General features: G+C 41.5%; 1 protein-coding gene and 2 long non-coding RNA genes across 8 annotated transcripts; 2 read left to right on the forward strand and 1 right to left on the reverse strand.

Moving 5' to 3' along the window:
* Nucleotide 1: 1 nt before the first annotated feature.
* Nucleotides 2–20,901, reverse strand: LOC114878852 (autism susceptibility gene 2 protein). Of its 5 annotated transcripts, none has more exons than XM_046288028.1 (16): nucleotides 18,938–20,901; nucleotides 6,017–6,202; nucleotides 5,828–5,941; nucleotides 5,703–5,738; nucleotides 5,588–5,614; nucleotides 5,456–5,516; nucleotides 5,178–5,341; nucleotides 4,728–5,099; nucleotides 4,407–4,645; nucleotides 4,215–4,328; nucleotides 3,923–4,143; nucleotides 3,598–3,824; nucleotides 3,361–3,525; nucleotides 3,009–3,288; nucleotides 2,793–2,934; nucleotides 2–2,713 (listed from the first exon to the last, which is right to left on the reverse strand). In XM_046288028.1, exons 1-16 carry the CDS (start codon nucleotides 19,322–19,324, stop codon nucleotides 1,684–1,686), a joined length of 3,765 nt encoding a protein of 1,254 aa, XP_046143984.1. In that variant the 5' UTR covers nucleotides 19,325–20,901; the 3' UTR covers nucleotides 2–1,683. The 5 variants fall into 5 exon arrangements, with proteins under 5 accessions (XP_046143984.1, XP_029048949.1, XP_029048951.1 ...); XM_029193116.2 differs by having other exon boundaries at nucleotides 4,215–4,325; nucleotides 5,178–5,380; XM_029193118.2 differs by having other exon boundaries at nucleotides 3,598–3,752; nucleotides 5,178–5,380.
* Nucleotides 7,052–15,667, forward strand: LOC114878867. Its single transcript, XR_003789810.2, has 12 exons — nucleotides 7,052–8,640; nucleotides 8,748–8,936; nucleotides 9,418–9,667; nucleotides 9,902–9,943; nucleotides 10,692–10,897; nucleotides 10,967–11,150; nucleotides 11,342–11,712; nucleotides 11,780–13,295; nucleotides 13,364–13,660; nucleotides 14,719–15,109; nucleotides 15,239–15,349; nucleotides 15,419–15,667. It is a non-coding gene; the product is annotated as an uncharacterized LOC114878867 (long non-coding RNA).
* On the forward strand, nucleotides 16,289–19,046 carry LOC114878869. Of its 2 annotated transcripts, none has more exons than XR_003789812.2 (7): nucleotides 16,289–16,405; nucleotides 16,664–16,911; nucleotides 17,183–17,351; nucleotides 17,477–18,170; nucleotides 18,278–18,500; nucleotides 18,642–18,833; nucleotides 18,954–19,046. It is a non-coding gene; the product is annotated as an uncharacterized LOC114878869 (long non-coding RNA). The 2 variants fall into 2 exon arrangements; XR_006829940.1 differs by having other exon boundaries at nucleotides 18,278–18,488.
* Nucleotides 20,902–21,026: the final 125 nt, after the last annotated feature.

A 21,026-nucleotide genomic window follows, 5' to 3' on the forward strand; every position in this document is an offset into this window, starting at 1 on the left:
CTTTGATAGAAACTATGATTATTAGACCCTTTTACAAAGAATCAATTTTAGAAAAAACCTATTCACACAAAATTCTCTTTTATACTTCGCGATATCTACAAGAACAGAATCATTGCATCACATTGCAACCTTGCATCGATGAAAAATATCTACAATTTTTAAATTGCAGTATGGTCGTTAAATATATAATAATATACATTTTTTATGATGACTTTACAATGTAAAATGAAACAGTTTAGAGTCTGATCAACTTCAAAATAAGTAAGTATCTTTTAGAGGCACCAGGGGTTTTTTTTTAATCTAGCCTGGTCCATGGCACGAATTTTATTTTATTTTTTTCTGTTTCTAGAGAGAGAGAAAAAGAGAGAGAGAGAGAGAGACTGAGATATCTCGAATTGTCTCTCTGGTAACATAACGACGTAATGGCTAATAATTGAGAGGACGATGAAACAAGGGTGCAAAACCATATTTCTTTCTCAATTTTTGTTAGGTACAAAATCAGAAGTTGCAATTTTTCTATACAGCATTAAATGTGTTTTTGATTAAAGCACTTTGGCACGGACAAACTGCTTTTGTATTTGTTTACACTTAAATTCCACGTTCCTTTGTCAGATAGAAATTTTCTCCAATGCAAAAGTGTAGCAATACCTCTTCTTCTTTTTTTTTTTCATCATTTATTCGAAAACAATTTGATTCACGTGTATCGCATATGTTCCTTCCTTTTTATTATTTTACAAATTATGACGAAAAACAATTGCAACGCTTCTGAATGATCTTACTTTTATATCACAGGAAAGCACCAGAAGTGCAATTCTAAATTTCCACGTAAATAAAGAAAAAAGCAAGCTTGTGCCGCCAAAAGCCAAAGATATCTGTTCTTTTGCCCTCTCGGTTTTTTCACTATTACTTCTACGGTACAAATTAATAATCTCTATGAAGAAAAGTAAAGTTCGTAATGATTTTTTTTCTCGATACATTATATCGATTAAATTAGGGCAATCCTTTTTTTTTTCTTTTTGTTTACGATCATATCCGTACGTCAGCAGTAGTAGAGATTCGTTTATACGTCGCAATAAATAAATAATTAAATAATTTTTTTTAGTAATGGTAGAGATCCGCTTAACTTTTCTCTTAACTTGGATTTCTTTCTTTACGTAGCATCGTCTCGCATTCTACAATATCTATAATATTACACACGATACTTTTTTTTTTTTTGTTTAAACTGTACGCATAGTTACCGTAATGATTAAAGTTTAGATCGCTATAAACAGTCAAATCCCCGAAACTTGCAGAGAATCACAATAACATCGCCGTCATTTATTTTCCAACGACCGCATCCTTTTTAATCAACGCCCGTTGGTAGTTTATGTATAAAGGGACCGCCTTTAAGTTTTCTCACGCAGCAGACGGAACCTTTAACGATCGCAACAAGGCATCTTCGTTAACGATCATTACACGGGGTGCGTATTCAAAATGTTCCTACACCGTTTATCTTCTTTAGCGCACTCTGATTTTTTGATAACTATAAATATCATATAATTTATGTACAATTTCTTTTAAATAACGCCTCTTCTCCATTAGCAAAATATCAGCACCGTGGCCCGAAAACTTGACGTTAAATGCTCAGAATGCTGGCCTCTTGGCGCGTTCACTTGCCGAAGCTGAGGACGCGGGGAGGATGTATCATCGGGATTGGGACGTATCCTCCTTCTTGTGAATGTCTCCGTGCATCAAGCCAGGCTCTAATTGCCGTGTCGGCACTCCGGGTCCAGGCCCTGCTCTATGATGCATGTGTAAATTGCTCAGTGGACCAGGACTGGGATCCTTGTTTCTTAAAGAATTTACAGGCGGCGGTGGATATCCGGCGTACAATTTAGCTCTTTCTTCTTCCTCCGCTCTAAACGCAGCGGCGGCCATCAGTGGATTGTAACGCAACTGTTGCAGGTGGTCGTAACGATAATCCCTGAAAGGATCGCCGGGCCAAGGACCGCCTGGTTGTCCGGCAGGACCGGAAGGCGGTGGAAAATGTTGCATCGGATGACCACCTAAGCCAGGTAGCATACTTCGAGGCATGGAATGAGGCGCAGGCATGGTGTGCGGATGCCTCGCGAGGTAAGAATGAGGATGAGGATGATGATATCTCGTGTCAGGCAGTGGACTTGGACCGGGTCCTGTTGCAGATGCTCCCCCAGGACCAGGTCCCGGTGGCCGTGGAAGCATCACCACTTCGTCGTCTTTACTTCGGGGCTCTTCTTTCACCCGTACCTCGCCAACGTCCATAGGAGCCGATCCGTTCCTCAAAGGTGACCGTTCTCGACCCACTACCACGTGTTGTCGATTCTGATGAAGCAATCTTTCGCGTTCCATTTCTCGTCTTTCCATCTCCCTACGTTCCTTGTCTCTCCTTTCTCTCTCCCTTTCAGCAGCCTCCTGCTGTTTTCTTTTCTCTTCCTTCTCGCGTTCCCGTCTTTCCCTCTCGCGTTGCTCTTCCCGTTCTCTTTCCTTCTCGCGTCTAATGCGCTCGCGTTCTCGTTCCCGTTCGCGTTCCCTTTCCCTTTCCCGTTCGCGTTCACGTTCCCGTTCGCGTTCTCGTTCCCGTTCGCGCTCACGTTCTCGTTCTTCGAGCTCGGCTCGTCTGTCGATCGCAGGCGGTTCCGGTTTCAGGCTCCACGATACCGTGGTTGGTGGAAATCCGGTGGATGCTCGTTGTAATCTAAACGTTGTAAAATCAATAATAACGATCATCATCTTTTATTGCAGGGAACGTGCGATTTTGTTAAACGGAAACATACCCTCTCCATGGATCGTGTACAGAACCCAAGCCACCCAATGGTGGCATTTCCCTCGACGGAGGGAAGGTAGAAAGGCCAGGGAAATTTGGATTCGGTCCGCCGAACGTTGATGGATATCTTCCAAATGGTGACATTCCTGTTGCTATAATATAATTATCATTATCGTTCTTTCATTTACTGATATTTTATACGTACACACAGGTGTTGAATGATTACCTAAATGCGTGGGTGGTGTGGATAAGAAACCAACAGGGTGAGGCGGAGGTGGTGCAGGATGAGCTGGTGGTATATTAGTAGGGAACGGTGGTGCCATTGGTGGTGCGCCTATTCCAAGACCACCCCCTGGTCCTCCTGGATAAAGATGACCCGGTGGTCTTAGTAATTCCGTTTTAGTATTAACAACGCTTCCTGCTTTCGCTTCCGCCTGTTGTTTCTGTTGATGATGGTAAATTTCCCATGCGATGCGCACATGCATCGCATTCCATTTTCCACTTTTCTGTAGTTAAAAAACATGAACTGTAACAACGGTTATCGTTCTACGCAGGTTTTCAACGTTAGACATTTTCACCTTTGGTGCAAATGATGTTAAGTGATTGGGTGGTACAAAAGGTGTCGAGGGCGGTCCGATTCCAGGATGTAGAAGACCGGCATTAAAACCAGAATAACTAGAAAGATTTAAATTCCCACGAAAAAATGGAGATTCAACACCTCCCAATTTTGGAATGTCCTTAAACTGAGAAAATAGTTATACGTTATAAGTATGAAAGATACATATGATACAACAATAATCATACTGTTTACTTACTATAGGAGGTGGAAATAACGTTGTTGCAGCTGACGGCGGAAGCAGAGGTGTCGTGTGCTGATGTACGTGGGTGTGCTGATGTTGATGGTGATGCATCTCTGTCCTAAGGTAAGGTGGCGGTCCCAAATTGCCTACTCCGACTCCGACGTTTCTGTCTTGAGATGCCAAGAATCTATTGTCAAGTTCTCGCCTTAACAGGTCTGCCTGACCTGCGACATGAGTCACCCCTTGTTTCGGTTAGTGTCTCATTCGTTTCGAACGATTCGCTCTACCTTTTCTCTCGTTTGAATTTCAAGTGAAATCGAAACATAGCTTAGAAACTTACTTGTTTGAAAAAGCGATTCGGCGGAGAATGGATTGGGGTTGGTCGTTGGCGGTGGTAACGAAGGCAGTGACGTATGCGGACTGGAACTGGAGACGGGAGGTGGTAACGGTGCGGCGAACATCGGTGGAGGAAACGTATGCATTCCAAGTGGAACTGGTGGAGGAGTTGGCCTTGGTACTGAAGTTGCTGTTGCTGGAGACAATTGTGAAGTTGTGCTGCTACTGTAAGGTACAAAAAAAAGAAAAAAATTGTTAAATATTCAAAAATGTATAAACTTTAATTTCATCCATACCCAATCCATCCTTGTGGCTTGGAGTAAGCAGGTAGACTAGAATTGGCTGGCGAAGATGTGTTTGGCACACTTACAGGCGTTATGCTACCTCGACTTAAGCTACTGACGTTACTGCTACAATAAGGAATACCTTATATGAGGTGATTATCGCAAAGAAATGAGTATACATATATATAATTTATAATATTATACCTATAACTCTCTCTTTCTCGATTCGGGCTATGTCCACGAGGGGAATTATTATTGTTTCTTCCAGTTAAACTACAGGCTACCATGTCTCTATGAGCAATGGTATTTGCCGTAGTAACTGTGTTAGTTATCGTGGACACGCATGTCGTAGTGGCAGCGCTTAGCGGAGTATTATGATTCGTCGTATTATTTCCTACAGGCTGTTTATTTATGTTAGTACAGGGAGAAGCTCTACTTCCTCTCTAAAAAAAATATTGAAGATAAATTCAAAATTAAATAATCATTTCTATTTACTTAAATTATCCAAGAAATATCGTAACTTACCACTTCTGCCCGTGATGAAGCAGAATGGGAGGGAGATGGAACCGCAGGCGGAAGGTACGGGCTGTGATTTAGAGCAGTGTACGGTGTATAAAGAGGTGGATAAGATTGAGTTTGAGGATAAGCAGCCATGGGTATCGATGGTGGATAGCTAGTGGTGGTAGCTCCGTTCGAAGGTGCCGCTGGGGTAACACCTAAACTCGCAACCGCAGGACTAGTTGTATGACTCGAGGAAACAAGCGGTACATTAGGAGGATGTAACGCAGGTATTGTTGTATGAGGCTGTTGGGAAAGGGAAGGAGGTGGCAGAGCAGGGGAAGCTGGCCGCTGTTGCGGAGCTATTGCACGTGGATTTGCTGCCAATGGACTAGTCATCTGAAAATATATATTTCATATAAATTGTAGATTTTCTTCTGTAAGAATACGAAACTATGAAGAATTACGTTTACTTACAGGTGGTTGGGATATGTGAGGGGGTAATGTAGGACTGGGAGGACTTGGTGCTGTTGGAACTGGCGCAGACGCAGGCACGGGAGGTGGTATAGGTGCCGGAGCATCCGTTGCTGGATTTGAAATTTGTCCACCCGTGTCAGGAGGAGAACCTCCGGCTCCGTTTGCTGGAGGCAAAACGTGTGGCGAAGATGATGGCAATTCGTCTGAGAAATCAGCATTAATTTTAAGTAAGTATATTCAGACTACAAACAAATATTATTGATTCTTCTTTTACATACATTTACGTGCAAGGGGCGGTGGGGTAGAAGATTCAAAGAGTATCGATTCAGCATCCGAGCCCTGAAAGAGAAAAATAATTTTTAATAAAAAATTGCTCACTTTTTATTCCGTATTATAGCGTGACTGCATACCTTATCGTCTTCTCCTTCACTATCACACTATAGTACATAAAAAAGAAAAGAAACAATTATTACAGCTTTCAACCTTGACAAGTAATATCTTAATTCTTGCAATTTTGATACTTACGATATAACCTTTACCCGAACTGCAATGACTGCTAGCCTGTGAGACCAGTAGGAAGAATGTGTAAGTACCAATGTATTTTAAATGTCGTATCTAATATCTCATCTTATGTTTCCAGCATTACTTACATCGCTGAGGTGGTCCCTGGAACTGTCTGCGTCCTGGCAATCCCTAGGTATACCAGGGCCATGCAATTGTTCAGATGCTCTACCACTATCGTCACTTGTACCTGCATCTAGGCCCTGCAAAATATATTATGGTATTATTATAAATTTTTACATTACAATATATCAGGTAATTGATTCTTTCAAACTTACCTGGTTGAGTGTTGAAGGTGTCAGTATGGAATTGTGTGTATAATGGTTGTGTTTGAAATGATTTTTGATGTGATGCTCGTTGTGTCTATTATTCTGTCCTGTATCCACCTTTGGTTTCTCTTCCACTATTGACCGTAGTGTATGCAATTTCTTGACATTATTTTTACCAGCTAACTTTATTGCACTCTGTAATAAAAAAGAAAAATGAAATTACATTTTTGCATAAATTATACACACACACATGTAAATAAAAGAATTTTCAATTTCATTTAAAATAATGATTAAAAAAAAAATTTATTATTTGAAAAATCAAAAGATGTTATTAAAATAAAACTGAACGTATGAAATACATCTGTAAGGATGTCAGATTTCATTCTAAGAAAATCATATTATTTTTAAATCATTATTTACATGGAACTATGAACGTTGTTGTAAGCGGTATCGTGATAAATGTAACATAATCTTTATGATAACTCTGTATAGGTGGTGCTAATTTCACGTTAATTATAATAATCAAATTTCATTTCAGTTTGCGATCATTCATCGTATCGAATATACAAGGATATCAGTTGGCTCTGCTTGCATTCAACACGTATAAAATTTGAGCAAACCAAGAGGATAGTGCCTCAACACGTATGGTGTAAACACTCCACGATTTTCCCACAAATTTATACCGCTATAAACATAGACTCTAATTTCTTTTCTATCCACTAGGTACGCCGATGAATTGTTGGTTCACGTAAGAAGCGCAAGTGAAACTCTGTCGGAGGTGCGCGCACAGTAGAAAAAGTCGTATGAGAACGCCTTTCCGTCGGTGCCTTTAAACCGCGATGTCAGTGCACATTTCTGAACGGGTGGCGCTCTGCCCTCCCCCCTCTTCTTTTTCCCAACTCTCTCGCTCTCTCTCTCTCTCTCTCTCTCTCTCTCTCTCTCTCGGTTTCCCCTATGTGCATCTAAATACCGTTATCGCAATAAACGTGGTTGCCGTGATTTCAAACAAAAAGATTATCCGACGGATGTACGTTCGTGATATACCGATTCTCGTTCAGATTTCAAGCTATCAAGACGTGCACGGGCGTTTGCAAAAGATGACAGCAGGATTCACAGGCAGCACCGTGTCTCGTGTGCGCGATGCAGCACACGAATAGTGGGGAGAATGAAAGAGGCAACGAGTCGGGGTAATGGTGAAGGGAACGAGGGGAAAGAGGGAGAGGAAGCTAGAAAGTGGGGAGGGTAAAAAGAGAGAAGAGGGGGACCGACGAGGAAGGTAGAGAGGAAGAGCGAGGAAGAAAGAGAAGACATTGACCGAACGAGCAGCCGCGCGACAAGGCCTCCTTTGCCGTGCCAGGCCAGCTGGAAGGAACGAAGCCCGAACCCTGACTTCTCTTTCTCGGCTCTGGTGTATTACTTTCCTTTTCCAATAACCGTCTACTCTTTCTCTCTACCCCCCCTTCTTGTACGGTTGGCTACCAAAGAAACGATGGGAAAAAGCCACTAGAGCTCACGGTGTAAAAAACTACCACCTAGCCATACTCCACCTGCGCACGTGTGCCAACTGCGAAGTGAAACCCCCTAGGACGTGTATCGCGGTCAGATTACATACTCCTCAACTAAGACGAATTAATTGAATAAACATCCGACTAGAAAATATGTATAGAAAGGAGGCGAAGAACTGTATTACTACAAGTAACATGTTCTTTGCCTTTTTCTTATTTATTCAATGGAGAAAGTGAATCTGAATCATTCTCTGTTTATTTATTATAACAAAAGTACTGTATTTTTTATTTAAACAATCTATTATAAGTATTTTAAGTAATATATAGAAGGCAAATCTTTAGTTTTGTTTAGTTAAAAGATAAAGAAGCATTTGGCTGTCCGGGAGGCAAAGTTCCTCGACATGGGACGAGTAAAGGAAGGTCGTTCCCGGACGTGCGGACGTTCCACCGGTCGGCTACTCCGTGCTTTGGCTAGCCGGCTACTAAACTCGTCTGTACAACGTTGCCACGTCTATTCGTTCGGTGTTGACACGGTCGGACTCTAATTCAGCTACTACTCACAGTTCGCGACATTAATTCGCGCATAATTCGAAGAAACAGATACTGTAATTAAACAACGAATCTGTCTTCTATGTATTATTTCAATCATTACGCTAATTCTGTTTTTGATCATTAAGAAACTTGATCTTTGAAATGTTCACGGATTCAAATTTTGCCGCTTTCCCGCGTAACGACTTCCGACCAATCGGAAGCGCCAGAGATTCCCCCATCGTTAAATTTGACAGCCATGTTTCTTTTTTGACGAATGTCACTAGCGTCAAGATTAAGTATTCTTCATTTCTCGTTTGTAACAAGCGGATAATAACAGTCGTTCGGACATCTGTTTGACGAAAATTCCGGCTAGTTGCCAGTACCAAATTGACGTGCCGAGCGTGAAACGATGCTGGCCATGGTCCAAAAATTATTCGAAAGTAAACATATATCATGGTAGCATTGTTTATATTCAAAGGTACCGTCTTCTCGTTGCTTCGACCGAAAGAAGCCTGTAAGGTATTTCGAAACTTTCACTACGTAAAACCTTTCGTGCGATACCCGATTCGGAAGGAAAATATATTGGAAGAAGTAAAAGTAAGTTGCGTAACATGATATATATATATAAAAAAAATTTGATTACAGCATAATCAATTTCCATCGCTTGTCTCTCTCTCTGGTAATAGTTTCCCATTACATTTTAGGTGTTTATAAAACAGACGTTCGTGAATGTAACGATGTTAATCAACGAACGAGAAACATGACTAACTCTCGGCAGGAGAGATTCTTATCGCGGATGATGTATTTTAACACCATTAAGTGACGCAAACCTTCGAATGGAATGTGGCGAAGAGAAAAGAAAAAAGAAGAGAAATGCAATCAGCATTTTAATGGTAAGCGTCAGTGTTCGTGTTTCGTCTAGTTGGACCAACCGGCCAATAAAGTTTAGTTCTGCGAAAACATGTCAGAGGGAGAAAGTAGAGAAGGCTGAAGAAAGAGGGCGGTAGATGTAAGAAAAAGAAAGAAGGAATGACCGGTATAAAGATTTACAGTGGTGTAAATACAGCGATAAACTGGCCATCATTTTGTCAGCTTGCAAGATTATTCTCAGACGTAAATATTTTTTCATCGATTTATAACACGGTCTACGCATTTCCCGTTCGAGGGACGTTAACGTACATTTTGTACCGAAGGTACGAGTAATTCGGATGATTTGAAAATAAGTGCGGCCATTATCCCGGTTGTACAAGGTTTATTACGGATAATATCGGCCACGATCGTTTCCGCATGAAAATAATTGCAGTTTAGTTAGATTTTTTAAAAAAAGGGGGGAAATACTGTAGATGCAACTATTCAATAAATTTACTTTTGCAGGTGTCGAGTGAGTTTCGTTTTTTTTTTTTGTAATTTCGAAACGATCAAGGCGATTGGTCAAATACGCATCCGGAAGCAAAGTGTTCGTCTTCTTTCGTGTCAAATTATAACGAAAAAGAAAAAAACTGGGTCAACTCATCGTGCAGGTGCACGACCGTGTTTCGTCCATCATCGATATATGTATCTCTTTTGTCGTTTCTATATCGATTCAGGAGCTCCTTTGCAATTTCTTCCCTTTCAAAGAAAACATGTAAGTACATGCGGAATGCAGTAAAACATCATAGCGACGGTTACAAGAGTAAATTGTATTGAATCTAGTATTAGTTACTAGAAACCAACATATGTTTTAAAAGAAAATTATTTAAACATAGCAATAAAATCGTAAATGAGTCAAATTGACTCGCTCCGGCAATCTAGTGTTAGACAATCAATTTTAGTATTTTTTCGTTATAAAAGTATACCGATACGTGTTCTCGTGTTGCAGATCTGGCACAGTGTAAACAGGAAATTTTGCACGGGTTAACAGGTAATTTGAAACGCTTCGAAATTAATCTATCCGTTGTGTGTATGAAAATGAATCCACGCGATGGAACGAGATAAAAAAGGAAAAATTGTAACGCAAATCATTACGCTGCATTGAATAGCGTTTTATTTAATTAAGAGCATTACCGTTCGACCAGGTCTCGTTATTGGTGGGGATTTTAAACATATACCGAAAAGCGCAGACACGCGAAGCACGCGATACGAGGACGAGTATTTTCCTCTGTTTATTATTAAAATATTCCGCCTCGTTACGTGACTGCTGATATAGGATAGCGATGTATTCTGTAATTCAGTACGCGATAGAATTATATATTCGTCGGTAATCGAACGAATTACATATTGCCTTCCGAGTGTTTCATTAATTAGCGTAAATCGAACAATGCTAAATGAGGGCAGTGCCAGGACGATGGAACAAATTCATTCTCTTTTGTATCTGTACTTTTTTTCAACTTCAACCAACCCACGGGCATAACGTTACAAATTTAATTTAATTTTCTAATTCGTAAAACCATAAATTTGCTTTTCTAACTAAGATAGAGAAAAGAAGATTTATTTGTCTCTGTGTGATGTTGATTCGATTAAAAGACGAGCGACATAAATCACCGGGAGATAAAGGTCGCGAGAGAAAAGGCTGGAAAAAGTGGATAAATCTCGCGCGGTCGTCCACGCTTGAACACGTGGAAACAATTGTTTCGCGTAGTGTCAAGGTAACGACGGTTCCCCTGTTGCAGGTATATAAACGGGAGAAAAATCGTGAGCGTGGAGAATAAAAAAAAAAAAAAAGAAAAGAAAAGAAAAAAAAAACAAGAGGGAAGAGAAAGAGAAGAAACGGGACAGAAAAATGGGTCGCGAGTCAGTTTCGCTTGGTGGTGATACGTCTAGCGGGCTACCATCTCTCGTCGGAACTCTCTCCGGTGGTCGATTTTCAGCGACGACGGTGAATATATCCGAGCGAAGGTAGGCGCGCATTACCGGTTGAACTCTCTGTTGACGGATCACGTGGCAGATTTCAGGCATCCCCGTTGGCACCGGCGGCCAAGCTGATTTATCGAGTGGCGTGGCGTTGCTGACCTCACTCTCGGTACGGCTAACGACGGCTAAGAGGAGCTCTCTTGGTAATCTGCCGAATGCCAGCTCCAAGTCATACAGGATGTTCAAAAAAGCCTGGGTCAAACTCGGAGGAGCACGCGGTACTCGTCGAACCAAAGATATATTTTAAATATTAATGTTTCTTGTCGAATTTTTGCAACGTTACACGGTAACGTTATAACGTGTTAATGGCACTGTTAAAATGTCAAATCATAAAGTCTCTCGAATAAGATCTTCTATCCCGAGCATCAGATAAACACGTGTTCCATTTAAATCCGTTTTCATGTTCCAGTCATTTCCCAGTGCCCATTGTACGCGACAATGTACAACAAGTGAGTCATACTGCGGTATAAACGGTGCTTGTAGAGTGACATTACGGTCGCACGTGATGCATCAAGCATTATTTGCAAATGATCGTTACAGTAACTAGTTACACCAGCCTCGTTCGTCCAAAGGAATTATTAGAGTAAAAAGGAAAAAACTGGCCGTGACTCGAAACAGGGTCAAGCATAATACATTCACTCGGCAAAGTAACGTTTTGATATTACCAAATATTTCCTCCATTACACCAATTCGCAGACTGAAGAAATACGAATCGACGCAACGTTCCCCTATCTCGAGCACAGGAATCATCGATTACACATCAAGATAAGAGGAAATCAGGTAATCAACATCGGCCATAATTAATGTTTGCCTCTATACATAACATTTATCTTCCTCGATTATGCAGTCGAGTGGTGAATCCGAATCTCAGATCGAACGAGCCACGGAACAAGATATTATTGCGAATTCAGCCAGAAGGAGGAGCGTGTGTAAATAATGAGATCATCAGGAAGGTGAACACGACCGATGAACTTGTTCCATTGTAACCGAACACCCATGCCTCTGCCTGCAATTATTGTGCCTGCCATGCGAAAACACGTATTACTTACGTAATCGTACGGTGACACTGACCTCACTCTAAATCCATAAGTGGCTGTTAATTATCGAGTGGCAACGATTTCAACGATTTCGACGAGGTGGGGAGAGCGAGGTTAGGTCGAGGGGTGGAGCATATACACATAAAGGGGATGAGAGAAAGAGAGAGAGAGAAATGAAGGGAGAGCCGATAGAGAGTAGCCCGCTAATCAGTCCGGTCGGATATCGCAATATGTGGGATACGCTTGGTTGATTCTGAACAGGACGAGTTTACCCTAACGTAATTAATGTTCCTCATACAATGTGACGTGTAACGACAAATTCGATTGACGTCACAAAGTGGAGAGAATGGATAGGTTATTGAATTCGTCTTGAAACGTACATTCGGCTGTAGGTTTGGCTAAGGGTAAGGGAAGGAGCCTTCCATCGACTGCTTTGTGTTTTGGGGGGAGCTTAGAGAAAATCTAAAGCTCAGTTTATGCTGGTGGTAGTAAAAATCTGCCCTGAAGCGATTGGTAGAATACTAAAGCCAAACTCGAATAAACTTGATTGAACGAAGAAAAGATTCTTTCCATCTGATATAAATAATTTTTTCTTTAACAATCCATCAGATATTTCTGATAGAGTAAGCTAGACTGCACGTTTTTAGCTGAATCAATTATAAATAAACGCCCTCCTATTAAAAGCGTCGTGGTATTTTCAGATTCCATTCAGCCATCGCACACATATTCATTCGTCCGATGAACGAGGACGGTCTAGGTGAATTTACAGCTGGGACAACGACGAAACGAACCCGTACGCGCGTTAATATATGTTCTTCTTTTGTTTCACGCGGGTTAGGTGACGTTTAATTGCTAGGGTAGACCCGACTGTTTTCATCGCGGTTGATTACAGGCTGTTCAAAATAATTATCGGGTTTACGTACGTTCCGACGATTATTGTATCATTTAAAGAAGACGTTTGACATATTTTAAGGAAACTTATTGCTCGAGAATAGTAGCAGCATCATTTTTATCCATCAGCTGCTGAAAACGGTACAACCCTCCGAGTATTCTAAACAAACGGTGAAAAAGGAACGAAGCGGAACACCTACTATTACAGTTGCTCCCGATCATTGAAATCGGCCTTCCTGTTTCAGAAGCACAGCGGTATCATCAGCGGCGACTCGAGACGGATCATTTTTCATTTATGCGCTCCGGGGTAATGCGTACCATTGAATGTCGCTAATTACTCGCACGGGAGGATCAACATCTTTTTCTCTCCCTGGGATAAATGAAATGCTCACGATGCCGGACAAGATAATTAAGTATTACGGAGCACGGTGTTACGTACGCGATAATAATCTCTCGCCGCGTGTCAACGCTCACTTGACCCGACGTCTCTTTCTCCTGTGCAGCCCGAAGAATGTAAGAACACCAGAAGGAGCCGAGGAACGCAACGGATAAGAAAGAATCTCTGATATAAGGACACTCAACCCGGGTAGAGATCGAACGTTCCTGTTGCGAGACGACGAAAAAGTCCGAAAGGATTTTTCCCGGTGCAACCGAGGAATTCCGAAAAGAAAATCATCGACGCGTGCGTTCTCCGGTAGAAACGCGAAACCATCAGACGTTCGAGGAGCTGGCAACATGTTTCAGAAAATTGAAAACCGTGTAATGGAAGCAGAGAACAGTTGAAAATATATTAATTCCAGGTAAATTCAATGTAAAGATTAAGTCTGATTATTATTAGCCGCAAGGTGTTAACACGTTGATTGTGATACGATATTGCACTTCCAGGTATTCAGCAAAATTATTTATAATGGGGTAAAGAAGTACCTCGTAAAGTAGCTGACACGACAATTCCGAGTGTTAAACGAAGTCTTGTTCAACCGTTTTCTCATATTTGTTCCACTTTCAAAACCGCTTAGACGACAGGATTCCCAAATCGCGGGTAGCACAGCGTTAACCGAGTCGAATTTGCATTTTATCATCGTGGAGAACAGTGGCAGGAAGAGAAGAGTGTCTTTAAAACACGGCCAATCTCGAGTCCCTTTCGTTCGGAGGTGTTCTTAATAGGAGCATTAAAAAAGAAAAAAGAAAGGAGAGAAGGGGTCTTTGCTTTTTCTTCCCACGGCTTTTCATAATTAGTCGCGATCGTGCCACACCGGTAGATGCGTATCATCGTCTCCCCACTAATTGTTTGACACCGAATCAACGATCCTACCCGTTGCCGTTTACATTTCAAATCGCTCCTCTCAGCCGTCTTGCTAGCTTCTTCAGCGAGAGATAACAAGGAGTCTAGTAAGCGCGAGCACTGGCTGATAATTCACTTACAGCCGGCTAACGATTTCTCACATTTAATTAGCGAGAGATCGCGAGACGTTGTAACGTAGGGTGAGAAGTACTCGGAGAGCAAGATGCTTCTCTCTTCTTTTTTTTTTTTCAACTCAGGTTTTTATAATTAACCCCTTTTAGGTTGAGTATCGTTAGCTTCAGAGGTATTGATTTTAATAAAACAATGTGTATGAGCGTGAGCCATGAGAACTTTGCTTTTAAATATTCATTTCAACGAAGGGAAGTGCTTTGTAACTTGTTCAGTGATTTCATGTTGATTGGTTTAATTATATTTGCTCAAGTCTGAAACTTCTTATTTCTCGTTATTCGATTTTAACACGAAACAAAGAAATAAGAAGTTTTAAATTTTTACAAATGCTTTTTAAATTACAAATTTTATTAAATAAATAACGATTTGTATCAATTTTCGGTTTAGCGCAACGAACTCGAAAAAACGAAAAGGATTCAAGCAGGAAGAATATTGCGTTTCAGCCGGTTGGATTGATAAGCGAAGATCTGGCATTTCCTGCTAAAGCGTTCACCACCAGCCTTTACAGCTGTTGTGCACCGTCCAGAAGCTCAGGTTGGATCGCGAACCCGTTCAGGAACAAGAGGGACCGGTTTAAGAGGTTTACGTCGTGGCTACTTTCTCCGTGACAATAACAATGCACTTTGTGCCTCGATAATGCACCGAATGAACGAGTAAATAACAAGCATGTCTCGAATGTCTTCCCCTTCTTGTTTATATTTTTCTCTCTGTTGGAATGCCTGAAGTATACCGGACGAGATTTATGAAATAGTATTACCACTGCGTTAAAGAAGAAGGTGTAAGTTTCCTGAAAAGATGCTTATTGTGTTTGTAGATTTAAAATTACTGCTTTACAGTGATGACAAGAATAAATAAAAAAAAAAATTAAAGATGCAATTTATTTCATTAATATTCTTTTCTATTTCAGCAAGCTAAAATTTGGACATTTAGAGCAACAGATGAGAAACATCTGCTCTGTTTCTGTATGCAAGCTAGTGAAATTGGGACACGATGAACCAGCGATACGGTTGAAATCAAGGTAATGAATATTGCTCACTCAGTGGTGAATCTCACCGGTGCTCAAGTAATTAAATAATTTTCCAAACAGGTGCGACGCTTGCGACGGATGTAAATTCTGGGCTATCCGTTAACCAGAAATAAACAGAGGAAGGATAGAACGTTTCTTTAATGTACAGTAATTGATATTCAATATCCTACTTTGCAAATTAGCAATTAATTTAATTACTGTAGAATCCGGAACGAAATTTAATGGAAGCACGGAGAAATTAAATACTGAAAATCAATTAATAAGCACTGAAATATTTCAAAGAATATTTTATGAATTAGAAATTTTTTTTTTTTTTCAAGTAAGTAACATTCCATTATTATTGATGTATAAAGAGATAATATTACTCTGATATTATTCAAAACATTATCTTATTTAGTCAAACAGAGATATAATCGCCTTAGGAGAGATAAAGATTTCCAAGACTTCAAAAACATTCCAGAAATAATATTTGCAGTGATTCAAAATGATTATTGACCTATCTAGCTACCGGTGATCGGTTTGTTCGCGTTTCAAATCTGTCGCAACGAACGCGACGGAAAAAGCTAGGTAACGTTGCAAGCTTTTATCTATCGACGAAAATTATAGCTCGTTAACAAAGACGAGGAGCGTGTCAGTCGGTATATGGTATCGCGGTCTACAGTAAAAATAACGATTAGTGGTCGCGTCCGTGATAAATCATGATAAAAGGTGGCTCGCAGCAGCGAGAAACAGTTTTCGTTGCTTCGTAGACGCAATCTACACCACTATGGTCGTCGAACCACTTTTTTTCCCTCGAATCTCGCTGTATCAAGATAATAAATTCGATTTACGTTTGCTTCGATCCGCGACGATAAGGTTCAACGAGTAATTAAAAACGATCTACTACATTGAAATGAATCCAAGCATTTTTTTTTTTTTTTCAGACTTCACGAATCAAGCGAACGCTTCTGAAATTGAGGCTCAAGGCTACAGTATCAAGTTATATTCGATGCCCTAAAGCTCTATGTAAATATAATCAGTTTTTGAGACGATGATTAAAATAATTAGGTCAGTTTTCGCACCGAGTTGATAAGTAAACGTATTTACTAGCAATGATATTCAAACTTTTATTAGTAGAAGCATATCTTTTCATGCTTGACTTGGTAAAAGTATGCACAAATGGAAATACATCAATTTAAATGAACGTCTTTAGTAGGAATTGTGCATTCCAATCATATAACCAATAAATCTGACGCGAATACATTAGCTGTTAAGTGCATATTGAAATAACACTTTCATGTTACAAATGGAGTTGTGTTTTATTAGGTGGCAGCAGGATACGAGCTCGTTAAGTTTTTCATAAGAATTGAGAAACTACGTTTATGTAGAAGGAAGATAATATTTTCTATTTAAGATAAATAATGTTGAAAGTAAGCGAAGGTTTACTCAAACGAGGCAATCAGTATTATGAATGGCGGGTTTGAAGTGTGCTGTTGCTCAAGACAATTGGGAAATTACATTCGTGTACAACTGAGAAAATATACCATATGGTAGAAGCGAAAGAAATGTTCGAGGTAAATATCTGCACTATAAAATTCTTCGATACATATTACACTTTCATTTCTAATATTTCATTAGATACCATATCTAACAGTTATTCCGGATAACATGATCGATGGATTTTCCTAAATTGTATTCAATCGTTATCAATTAATTGTTTGGAGTACTTCAAGGTACAGACTGGTTGAATTATAATTTATCTTCGTCTGTATCTGCCTTGTACAACGATAAGATTTGCAACTGAAAATTTATTATTGAAAATCTGTTTTTTTTTTCTTTCCACAGATAAATTCCGGTATGCGCAGAATTGATGTCGCGAGATTATTGTGAAGCTGATAGAGTAAATAATAGAATCTGTGATAGGTATGTTTAACTTGGAATCGTCGGTGTACTTGTTCGAAATACTCTGCAAACGTCGTATTGCAAGATTAAGAAACAACGTGCACCGTTTACGGTAATTATTCTAGAATCATTTGAATACATTAAATGAAATTCATAGCAAACAGTGATCGGTGACCGTCAGGATAATCAACGTACACGATACTATAATTATTCTTAATTATTTTATTATCGTTTCAGACGCAGAATATCCACTTCAACCCTAACGTTTCTTTCGCTCTTTCGAAACGTTTAGAAACACGATCCCCTAATTATTTGGAGCTGATGCAGTTGCTTCGCGAAAAAATTATATGGAAGAGAAAAAAAAGAACGCGGTTAGACGACTCGCAACATCGCGCATGAAACCACAACACTGGGTCTCGTATTACATTCACAAGGTCTTCTATCGTTATAATGCAAATTTATGTTGATACCGCGAAACAGAGAAAAAAAAAAAACTAACGGACATACGAATGTTCCACGTTATCACTATTTTAATACGTTTAAACGACTTACTCTTTAAATATGCAAATTAGCTTTAACGTTCGAATAATTATCTCGTTCGATTACGCGCACCTTTGCCGAGATTATTCAGTGTATCACATATTAGTGTCGGGTGAAATTTGTTATTAAAATTTGCTGAGAAAATTGTTCAATTTATGTACACGGTATGCTATTGGTTCGCGTACAATGACTTTGTGCTCTTTTTCCCAACGGGAGGCAAGCAACGCAACGCGAAGTTAAAATGTTCGTAAATTAATCTTGTCGAATCAACGTTGCAAAGTTAAAACGGTGAACCGTTTAATTGCACCAGCAGGCAATTTAACCTAATTGGTTTTTATTACTCTTTTCGAGCAATATTTTTAACTAGCTGAACGAACGACTACATATATAGGTACGTATCTCGTGCAAGGGTAATGAAATTTTCAAAACTCATTTGCTTCTTAATATATTCTGACAAAAATCTGTTGTAGTTTAAAAGAAATAAAATATTCGTTACAGGTCGAGGCTGACGGTTTTCAGCACGTTTTAAAATGTGATCCTCGCGTTTCAATTATACACGTATATACACAGAGAAGGGGGACGGACGGTGGTATGGTGAAAAGAACAGTTGTTGGCCGAGGCGGACCGCGGGTGAATGGAAGCTATATAAAACCGAGTAAAAAGGCGCAAACGAACAAACTACAAATTGCTCTAGCGGCTGTGTGTTGGGGTAAGGATAAAGGTAGGAGAAGGCGACGGGGGAGAGAGTTTAAACGTTTGGCCGTGTGTAAACAAAAATAATCCCACGATAATTATCTGGAAATAGAAAATCCTAAAGCAAACGTTCAAGCGCATTAATGAGTTCGTCGTTTCTTCTTGACAGCGTAGTACAAAAACTTGGTTGGCACGAGCGAGGAGAAAAAAAATGGACAGTCCGCGATGGGTCTGGAGAGAAGGATCGGTGTATGTATGTCTGCACTCGACTCACGATCAGGCACGCACTCATACACGCGTGGTAAAATCCGTCAACAGATGCAACACCGCCTAAGAGGGAGAGTAGGTAGGCAGTGGACAGGTAAGAAGATAACTGAAGTTTTTACTGCAAAAGAGCGAATTTGAAAAAAAAAAAAAAAAAAAAATAACGAATCATCCTGTTAAACGAGAACTAAGGTGTCTTACCTCGAGTTCCTCGTAGGTGCGGAAGGCGAGTATGGCAAAGCCGTCGATAATGTCCTCCTCGAAGGGAGGCTCCTTCTGGTTGGCAGCCGCGAGGGAAGACTTCTTACGAGGCCTCGGGGGTCGCGGTGGCCTGGGCGGTCGCGAATGGCTGTCACGAGGATGACCGGTCCTGGCGAGTCCGAGGCCACGACCGGCGGCGGGGTCCTCGTCCTCGCCGCTGTGGCTGTCCTCCTCGTCGTTCGGCCGTTGCCTCGTCTGTTGCTGCTGTTGTTGCTGTTGCTGCTGCTGCTGCTTCGCGGTGGCCAGGCTCTCCCTCTGCGCCAACATACGCTGAGCACGCTCTCGTCTCCGATTCCTCTGGTTCCGTTGTTTCGCCTCGATCTCCATCTCTAAGGGGCCGTTGTCGCGCCCTGGCTAGAGGTGATCGTCACCTCGGTATCCGGTACCTGCCTCTCACCACTTCTTCAGCTTCCACGATTTCGAAGAAGCCGAAAAGGATCCGAACGGATCCAAAGAACGCGGCGACGACGACGGCGACGACGACGACGAAGACGAAGAGGAGAACGATGACAAGCAGCGTCGTATCGTGGTATCGTCGAGCATTCCTACGGTCGTCTTTAATGCTTCTTTAGCTTGAGCGAGCAAGAGAGAGAGATAGAAAAAGAGAAGGAGGGTGAAATGGAAAAAACAGAGAATACGAGAATAAGTGAATAAAAGAGACAGATGGAAAGGTAAGAGAGGGTAGGGAGCGCGAGTAAGAGAGCACACACTGGCTTCGAAACACACTCTCACGGGACGTTTACCGTCCTGACAACACGCATCTAACGCTGCCTTTTGATTTCAGGAATCAGTCTTCTATCCAGCCAGTCAAGAGGAATTCACCGTCGGGAAAAAGACGTTGAAACGGTGACACGGTGTCACATCGATCGCGCTGGCGAGGAAGAGGAGAGAGTCCGGTGCGTGGCTCGGAGGCACGCGAAACACGCACGCAGGGCGGACTGACGGAGAGCGACACACGGAGAGAAACAGAGACACTGGGCACAAACGGCACTATCATCGGCGAAACACACTTTGGGATTATCACGAATCACAGGCACGCTCGAACAGCTCCATTCGTATTCCAAAGTATCGGCTGTTCGAGTTGTTTCTTTTTCCCGATGATCACCGTCAACATCATCGTCGTGCTGGTCGTTGTCGTCGTCGTCGTCGTCGTCGCTGTTATCATCATTATCATCATCATCATCATCATCATCGTTATCATCTTTCTTTTTCTTCTTCTTCTTCTTTTCTTTCTCCTCTTCCTCCACGTCGCCGTCGTCGACGACGTCCACCGCCACCACCACCAGCACTGCCGGCTTTCGCGAGCTCTACCGTTCTCCTCGTTCGAAGATACTGCTACTAGTTTCAAGGATAAACTTGCACGTATTATCGTTGCTCGACGATGCCTCCACGAGTTGCCGTGGCTAGAGGCACCCTGAGAGGGCACGAAGTACACCGATTGTTTGGAATGGCGGATCGAACGGGCACGCACGGTTGCCGCATCGTGTGGTAAAAATGGCCGCGACCTGCCCACACCGTGCTGCTCGGTAGTCTCGCACCTCTGTAACGTTGTCGTCACGGGACGATGACGCGTATTCCGCACTGACACCGGCACATCTTTGATTCGTAGCCACGGACACGAGCTAGGGATAACCGAGCAACACCTAGCACACGCCCCGAATTACGCGTGTACGACGCGATCTCTCCTCTATGCGCTGCTGCTGTTCTTGCTGCTGCTTGTGCTGCTGCTAGCACGGCTATGCATTTCTGTCATACGTCTATCTCTCTTTCTTTTACTCTCTACCTTCTCTCTTACTCGTCTACTACCTTCTGTTCGGTCTATCTCTCTTACCCTCTAACACTGTTTCTCTCTTAATACAACGACCGAGAACATGGCGTACCTATGCTTCAAAGACGGACATACGAACAGGGATACGCTCGATGTGTTCCCTTTGCCTGGGGTCGTGCCTCTTACACCACTGTATTCCCCTCTCTCTGATTTCTTTCTTCTAGGTACTTTCTTTTTCTCCCCAAATCCTCGTCGCCCGCA

The sequence above is a fragment of the Osmia bicornis genome, chromosome 11 (assembly GCF_907164935.1).
Source record: "Osmia bicornis bicornis chromosome 11, iOsmBic2.1, whole genome shotgun sequence".
Taxonomy (NCBI): domain Eukaryota; kingdom Metazoa; phylum Arthropoda; class Insecta; order Hymenoptera; family Megachilidae; genus Osmia; species Osmia bicornis.